This window comes from Leuresthes tenuis, unplaced genomic scaffold, assembly GCF_036924035.1.
Source record: "Leuresthes tenuis unplaced genomic scaffold, fLeuTen1.0.hap1 SCAF_4, whole genome shotgun sequence".
NCBI lineage: Eukaryota > Metazoa > Chordata > Actinopteri > Atheriniformes > Atherinopsidae > Leuresthes > Leuresthes tenuis.
Window position 1 is genome coordinate 9,404,792 of NW_027325358.1, and position 8,911 is coordinate 9,413,702.

General features: G+C 38.9%; 2 protein-coding genes across 2 annotated transcripts in view; both read left to right on the forward strand.

Annotated features, from left to right (window-relative positions):
- LOC140305199 (uncharacterized) overlaps nt 1-2,391 on the forward strand; it is a 54,130-nt gene extending 51,739 nt beyond the window's left edge. The window contains exons 84-87 of the mRNA XM_072383950.1: nt 1,108-1,200; nt 1,295-1,378; nt 1,861-2,005; nt 2,103-2,391. Coding sequence (XP_072240051.1) covers nt 1,108-1,200; nt 1,295-1,378; nt 1,861-2,005; nt 2,103-2,244 — 464 coding nt within the window. The 3' untranslated portion in view covers nt 2,245-2,391. The remainder of the gene's footprint in view (nt 1-1,107; nt 1,201-1,294; nt 1,379-1,860; nt 2,006-2,102) is intronic.
- Nucleotides 2,392-3,174: 783 nt separating this feature from the next.
- Nucleotides 3,175-8,261, forward strand: asf1bb (anti-silencing function 1Bb histone chaperone). Its single transcript, XM_072384455.1, has 4 exons — nt 3,175-3,502; nt 4,604-4,719; nt 4,887-5,063; nt 7,191-8,261. Exons 1-4 carry the CDS (start codon nt 3,394-3,396, stop codon nt 7,386-7,388), a joined length of 600 nt encoding a protein of 199 aa, XP_072240556.1. The 5' UTR covers nt 3,175-3,393; the 3' UTR covers nt 7,389-8,261.
- Nucleotides 8,262-8,911: the final 650 nt, after the last annotated feature.

Genomic DNA, 8,911 nt, shown 5'->3' on the forward strand with positions numbered 1-8,911 from the left:
AAAGGTGTGTGAAAGTCCACACTTACAGCTTCCACAGAAATTAAAGGGGAACGCCGGTATTTTTAAACCTAGACCTTATTTCTGGCAAGAGCAATTTGGTGAAAGTCGGCGTCCTTCGGAAGATATTCACATTACGCGAGATCCGCATAATGGGAGAGAACAGGGCATTGATGTTATGTTTATGCATTTAGCAGATGCTTTTATCCAAAGCGACATACAGTTAGGCAGATAGGGTAAGGGGGCCTTGCCTAGGGACCCCTACTGGAGGTAGTAGTACCTTTCATGCAGGGGATTTGAACCCAGGTTACCCACCTCTCAGAGAAGCAATTGTTGCTGCCCATCAATCTAGTAAGGGTTAGAGGACCACTTCAAAAGTATTTGGAGTCCACCATTCAACAAAGAGAAAGTCAGTTGGAATGTTAGATGTTAAACTTAAAGACATAACAACTGGAAAAAGACTAAATGAATTGGCTTATTGTGAAGGAGAAAGTATATTCTCATTAAAAACAGCATGGCAGCATGGCCAAGGTTTGAGTTGTATCTGAACAAACCACAAGACTTCTGGAACAATGTCCGTTGGAGAGATGAGACCAAAGTGGAGATGTTTGGTCATAATGCACAGCAGTAAACGTGGAGAAAACCAAAGATGGCATTACAGCACAAACACATCATACCAACTGTCAAGCAGAGAGGTGGAGGGAGTGACAATTTGGGCATATTTTGCAGATACAGTCACTTTGACACCTTGTAGTCATAAATTCGACCATTAACTCTGTATACCAAAGTGTTCTAGAGTCAAATGAGTGGCCATCTGTCTGACAGGTAAAGCAGGAACATCGGAAGTCCATCGGAAGTAAAGACCAGTTGATTTTTTTCATGATATCCTGATATGTAAAAGTGAAAGGGGGTGTTTTTTTTGTTTTGTTATGGTTCTATTATGACCCTTTCAGAGGTTAAATTAAGGTATTAACAGTGAACAGTGAAAATTATGTCCAGCTTTTCAGAAAACCCTCAGGTTTTAAAACTCCTTTGTTTTCAGGATGTTTGAGGGGGAACTTTATGTGTTAAAGGGTTAATTATCACCCTGTGCTTCTTGTGTGTTTCCAGAGAACTGTAGCATGCAGAAGAAGGGTCAAATTAACAACAATGAACGTAGTACAAAGGTTTGTGAGACTCGTCTGAACACCAGAACAGATTTTGGTAAGAGTTTGTGTACATTTTTGTGTAAATACAGAGTTTACTCCTAAAGGAAGAACGCATGTAAGATAACAGTCTGCAAATTGCCTGTCTTCAGCATACAAAGTGAAACTGCAAGAGTTTACAGATGGTTTGTCCACTGATGTATACACAATGGAAGTGCTCAATGTCATCAAAGAAGGTGGGTTATACCTTCAGCTATTGAAACTGCCAAAAAATGTTACCGCTCAACCTTTCTGCATGGTTTTCTCCTACTCTTCCTTTAAAATTTGCATCTATTTTGATTTAATTTACATCTGAAAGATGTTTTTGGCCTATTTTAGCATATTTACACTTTGCAATACCTCGACTCAGAATTAGCAAAAGTTAAGTTTCTAAACTCTGCTGCTTCCTCTGAATTTTGATATTGTAAAGGAAAGGTGCATTTTAATACAAAAACAGGTTTTATTTACATAGCTCTTGAGTCACGTCTCTTGTTGAGATTATTCTCACAACGGTAGTATGATGTTAGAGTTCAGATGAATTGTTGAAAATAAGTTTAATTATTTAAGAAAGACAAAAAATATGTTTTTTTTTTCTCTTTCGCCGACCTGAACTTGCATAACCTTGGTTTTCCTTCCGGTATGTTCTTATTGGTTTAACTGTCGTATATTTTGTTCACAGGAACTTCAGATGTGGGTCCTCTGGGTAAACAGCGCATTTTCCTCAGTTACAGGCACTGCAGAGAAGCTTTAGCTCTTGGTACAGGCCAAACCTATCTCATCATGGGCACGTCTAAAGATATTTACACTGATGTGCAGAGTCAGTCGTAAGTTTATTATGTCTTTATTTGATGGGTTTTTTGTCATGATATAGTAGTCGTTAAAGGACTTAAGCTGTTTCCCTGCTCTCTGTATTTTTATCAGGTATCAATATGTGCTTGGTGAAAGGACCTGGATTGAGTACTGGCCTACAGAAAAAGAGTGTGCAACTGAAAAATATAAATCTACCTGTGAGGGCTTGGAGAAAATGGTTGAACAGTACACACGCCATGGTTGCCCAGATTAGTGTAAGAGAAGCATATAAAATCACCCTTTAGACTATTACATACATACTCACATTGCATTATGCATTAATGCATTATTATAACCAAAACATGAAAAATGTTGACTAATTATGAAAAATAAAACTAATTAAATAAACTCTGCAAAACCTTGAATGTTGTCTTCTCATTGTAAGCTTTTCTTATTTGTTTTTTCTTTCGGTTTTGATTGTAAATGAAAAAATTGTGTTTTCTTGGACCTTGAGAAACCTGGTTCATCATATCTCTCCATACATGGCTGTTGAACTATCCAGTTGTGTCTTATTTGCAAAAGCTTTGAAATTCTCCTTTAAACATCGCAGAGGAGGCTGAAAATGCTAACCTACTTGGTAAATAATGATACAGACAATGGTCTACAAATATTGAAACTGATGAGTTGCGTTATTTCTTTATATAGTACTTGATAGGTGGAGTCTTATACCGAAAGTAAAGGTTTATTACATTGCTTGCCCTCTACAGAAAATGCTCAAACAGACGAATTTTGATACTTGGTTAAAAACATGTTAAATTTGTGTCAGAATTTCCCATTACCTGAGGCTTTGTTGTGAGTCTTCAAGAACAAGAATACTGAATGTACTCAGGCCCCCAGAAACATCTGTTTTTCCTGGTGTTTAAACAAATGTGTTTCCCCGGTTGCTAAACAAGGCAACACTCAAGCCAACGAGGTTATGTGTGTCTTAATGCATTGCACACGTTGACAAAATAACCAATTAACTATTAATTTGTATTTTTTCAGCGGCTAAAATGTGTTGTTTTTAAGACTCTCAAATCTCACCAGGACGGTTATTCGATTAATAAAGATATCGACCTGTTGTTTAGCAAAAGTAACACTGGGGGGCAGCAGCATGCTATTGTGTTCTGTGTTCATCAACGCAGAAGAAGAAGACAGTGACGCACTTCCTCTAGCCGAGACGCGGCTGGGTCCTCTCGGTGTTCTCGGAGAATAAAAGGATCAAATCTTAACTTCCACCTTTGCAACCCGGCAGTCCCACCGCGTGTGAGCCAACCTGTGAACACAACGATAGTTTAGTGTTGAGTGACGCATCTAACTTTGTCCACATAATAGAGAACGGACATTTATTTTGTTAGATTAAAGTGCCTCACAATATTCTGCTATGGCGAAGGTTCAAGTGTTAAATGTTGCTGTACTGGACAACCCAAGCCCATTTGGAAATCCTTTTCAATTTGAAATAACGTTTGAATGCATGGAAGATTTGCCGGAAGGTGGGTATTATTTGTTAGCTAACGTATAATGCCAGTTAAGTTACTCTGTATGTGTTAGCGTTTGAACAGCTGTCTGGGGGATTTCAGTCATATTCACAGCACGTGTCTTTGTAGAGCACCACCAGTCGTTGTGATACACTTTTTTTGTTTTATATTCGTTTGATGGTATTTGTTTTTAAACGTCTGATGATATTTCATTTGACAAGTTGTTGAAAATTGGCGCTGGCGCGTTTGGGCTCCTAGGGCCGCCTCCAGCGTGCTGTGATTGGTTCCAAAGGCTTTTACGTAGTTTTTCTGGAGAAGCTGATTGGTTCATTACTTTACGTCTGTGTGGAAACAAATGAACTCAATGAGTTGCCGCGAACCGCGGGGAGACGCGACAGGGAAGTAATAACAAGCGTGATAGTTGAATATTATCTACCATAGGCGAGGTGTTGATGGACTGAGTGCTGTTAAAAGAAAATAAAAAAAAATAAGAAAAAACTTTTTCAGCGTTTTTTGTTTTTGTAAAAGTTGTTTCTCACATAAAGTTGAATGGCACTATGTCTAGTAATAGACTAATAACCAAAGCAACCCTCTCTTAGCATTAACGCCTATATATATATATATATATATATATATATATATATATTTTCTTCTTGAGCCTTTACAATGAAAACTTTGTATCTATGTGCAAAGGTCTGACAACAGTTGTTGGAAATACAACCAAGTCCTTTTTGTAGAAACATGAAACTAACCTCTGTTTGTTAATGAAATTTTCAATTTGCTGTGTTTTTCTTTGCGTATAAAAAAGAAAAACTTGAAAGCTTGCCCGGATATCTCTGAGCACCGCGGTGAAGTGGGCGACTGCTGTTATTTACAAAACTGCGTTTTACCTTTTAAGAAAAGCGGTGTCTAGTGTAGTGGTATGATTGCCACCTTCCATGTGGGAGACTTGAGTTCAAATCCCCTGCATGAAAGGTACTACCTCCAGTAAGGGTTCTTAGGCAAGACCCCCTTACCCTACATGCCTATCTGTAAGTCGCTTTGGATAAAAGCGTCTGCTAAATGCATAAACATAAACAAGAAAAGTCGTTGTTGTTCTCTGTGTGTGCTGTCCAGATCTGGAGTGGAAGATCATCTATGTGGGCTCAGCTGAGAGTGAAGAATATGACCAGGTTCTGGACTCTGTTTTAGTTGGCCCGGTACCAGCTGGCAGACACATGTTTGTGTTTCAGGTGAGCTCTCTGACTACAAATCACATTGACTACCAAGACTTCCTGTCATTAACAACTATAAGGGATGATTTGCCTGATTTGTTTTATTGTTACACTTGATGTTACATTATGTAACGCTGTTGTTTGATTGGATATCTTTGTTCATTTTTGTTTTTCCACCCTCTTAGGCTGATGCTCCCAACACAGGGCTGATTCCAGAGAGCGATGCTGTAGGAGTCACTGTAGTACTAATAACCTGCACCTATCGTGGACAAGAGTTCATCCGCATTGGTTACTATGTTAACAATGAATACACAGACCCAGAACTACGAGAAAATCCACCGCTGAAGCCGGACTACTCACAGGTAACGTGACACAAGTGGATAGATGGCAGTCACTGATTAACACTCATAGATTTACCTGCATGGAAGCCACTCCGAGCTGTGCGTTCAGAGTTGTGGATGGTGTTGACATAAAGGACCATATATGGACCGTACTTCTAGAAAGGCTGTATTGAAACGCTGTCTTTTGCTGCCCTCTGGTGCACTGAAATTTACAGTTACAGGCAACGTTCATATCAAGAATGAAGTAAAGTACAACAGCGTTTCCTCTTTGGGGTTGTTTTCTCTGTATGGAGTAATTTTATAGTTTTAGTTATAGTTGAATTTGTTTTCACTCTAAAATTTCCAGTGCGACACATCGGTTTTCAATCTATCTTTGTGGTTGGCTGACAGTATGCCACAGTGCTGGTAAACCAGATCAGTGCTATTTTAGAGTAAAAATGACCAGTTTTGTTTTATTGTGGATTGAGCAAGAGATATATTGTTTTTGTTTTTTTTCTTGTACACTGTATTACTTCTGCATCAGATGGTTGTTTCAGATTGAAACAGATGGATACCTATGTGCTACAATAAACAAGCCCCAAGACAATCTGTTGCTTCTGATGTAATGTAAACACCCAAATCAGAAGAAACTGAAATGACATGGAAAATGCTAATTTTAAAAAATGCTATAAAATAGCAATGATTCCTGGATTTACTTTGACTTTTATTTGCTTGCATATGGCAATTTCTCTCTCTCTCTCTCCTTAACTTTATTTAATTTGTGAATAAAAATAATTTTTTTACATTTAAAGCTTGCAAAAAAATTTACAACACAAGCACAGTAAAGTTCTCACTACTTTGCAATGTTGCCATTCCGTTTCACATCACTTAGAATAGGTTACAACATTCAGGAAAACCAAGAGTTTTGGGCAGTTTTTGTTCCATTCTTCCTGTAAATACGTCTTACGGTGTTACATTTTTCTTTTTAAAATTCTCCTCACATTCTCTGCTGGGGACAGGTCAGGACTGCAGGCAGGACAGTCCAGTATCGTAGCTGTAGTCTCTTACTCCGCAGCCATTCCTTATTATTTTCTGCAGAATGTGGTTTTCTATTGTCTTGCTGAAAAAATGCATGAACCTCCCTGGAGAAGATATGGTCATGTATGTTGTATATGTTGCTCTAAAATCCCAATGAGCTTTTCTACTTTAACACTGCCATCACAGAAGTGTAAACGAGCTGTGCCAGGAGCACTGATGCAACCCACTTACCATAATGGAGCCTGGCAGATGAATGCATGGCCCTTTTTTTTGTCTTTGTTCCAGAGCCCATGCAGTACATTTCTTACAGATTCAGCTTCTGAAACGCAATAAACTCTCAGAAGTTATTTTATCTTCAGAGGCTTACACAAGTCAAGCTTGTTCGACTGCCGTTTGTGTGATTGTATGCTGGGCAAGGAATAAGTGTCGTTTGTGTATTGCGCTACTTTTTTTGTTTCACAGAAGATACCAAAATTCAAATGATAGGGCTTCTGATTTCTACCGTAAATTCCGGACTATAGAGCGCAACTGAATATAAGCTGCACTTGTACTTGTATGGGCTGCACCATAAGCTGCGGGTGTCCACATTGTGATATGAGATATTTACACAGAAAGATGTTACACGTGAGGATTTTTAAACTTTTAATTAATGGTAACATAAACCAATGCATACTGCAAATGCTTTTTTTTCCCGAACAGCTGGTTTAAAAATAAAAAAAAAATAAATAAAAAAAAGCCTACCAGGAAAAGTCATTGATCGCCTTATTCATCTTCCTCCTGCGCACTAAAACCATCAAAGTCATCATCTTCAGTGTCTGAATAGAACAGGCTCAGAACTTTGTCACTCACTTCTGTCCCTTTGTTGTCGCTCTCACAATCTCATCTCAGATTGATTATAAACGGTGCTCAAAGCCTGGGGAAAAAGTAGCAATTTATAGTCCGGAATTTATGGTATTTGGTGAAATGTCATTACCATCAAGTCTTTACTCTAATGGTCAGGTTTTTCAGTAAACAAATTTTCTCCGTATTTGTTCCTACTCACCTTGATAACAAATAATCAACTTTGGTTCTAAAGAAAAACAACAATATCCAATTCTGACAATTCTCTGGTATTATTTTCCATCATTGTAGCTCCAAAGGAATATTTTGGCCTCCAACCCCCGCGTCACCCGCTTCCATATCAACTGGGAGGGCTCAGCAGACAAGATGGAAGACAGTGAGAATGTTGACCCATCCCCTAACATCGGTGGTATGCTCCCTCCCTCCTGCATACCAGGAAAGATGCCCCCTCTTGGACTGATGCCAGACAACTCTATGGACTGCATGTAAGAGTCATGAAATTCACATGATGGACAAAGAGCCCTTCATATCTTTATATTCACCCACATCTCAGCCACACACCTGGACAAAAAGGCTGTGGATGTACCTACATGACATGTGGACATTAGTGGGACATTCTAACACAGAAGAATTTACAAATGTTGTTTCTATAAGGCACAAAGAAAAAAGAGTTTGCCTGTGATTGTTCCCAACTTTGGTTCCTCTTTTGTATGCTCATTTTTTTTAAACACACACATAGATCTGCACAGCCAGGATTGCCTTAATTTATCGTGTCCACAGTAATTAGATAATTTTCAACTCAAGTCTTGCAAGTCCTACTCATGCACTGATTTTAATGAGCATTTTCTGTGGTTCATTTTGTCCTCTTGTGCACAGTTCAAAGCCTTGAGCTGAACTTAGTGTCAGAAGTAGCCTATACTGCTTATAGTGAAACATTGAATTATTCTGAAGAGTTTTCTCATCTGATGCCTGCTTGTGGAAACAAATCTTAGGTTTAATATACGGCCCGTGTTCAGGAGTTTGTTGCAAGAGGTAACTATGTTTTCTTGATGTGTAAATACAACCATAAAGTTACAAGTTTTGTCCAAGGGTTAGCCACATTACTCACAAAACCTTGTTCTTTGTGCAAGTCCAAGTAACTTACCCCTCTTTTATATATCTAAAACAAACAAAAAAAATAGTTGAAGGTAAAGGAGAAGTGGATGCCATATTGTCAAGATGTGTGGATGACAGGTTTGCTGTAAATAATGTATTCCCAGTGTTTTTTTTTTTTTGGTCTTGGTAATTTTGTACTTACTATATATTCCCTGCCTTAGTATTGTAACAGTGATGGAGTTAATAAAGTTTGTTCTGTTGACTTTGCGCTCCTTTCCGTTAATCGCTGATTCTCCTTTCCAGCTGTTGACTTGTGAGAAAGAAAGCACGGCAACAGCAGAAAGACTGCATGTGTCCGCATCGGCCCGCTCCTCACCCTCCTCTCGCTGCTTCCTTTCTTTCTCCCAATTTCATTCATAAAATACAGCAGCATTACGCCACCATTTTCACTCTAGCCTCATGTTGCTAGGCAACTGCAGCGCAAAAGGGAGGGGTGAGGAGTTGTCTGCTCTCATCCATTTTATCTCAGGCGCAGGGACTATTTCCCCTCTTCCATCCATCTGTTACCTCTGTGTGCTTCTCACGTCTACACTGTTGAGCACAATGAACAGCGCTGGAGTGTGGTGCAGATTCATATGTAGATGTAAAACCTGTTTGCAGTCTCGCCCGCCCTCCACTACGAGGCTGTTGCAATGCTCAAATGATTAGTTAATCAGCTTTTGGTCATTTATCAAGTAAACCTCTCAAATGCCTCTTTTGTTGCAGCTCCTTAAATGTTAGGATGTTCTGTTTTATATCACTTTCAGTTTGTGCTTTATAAGATCAAATGTGATGATGTAAACCTTGTTGACTGATTATAAAACCAGAGAAATGGCTTAACATGACATCACTACCGACAGCATAGACCTTTTGTTGTT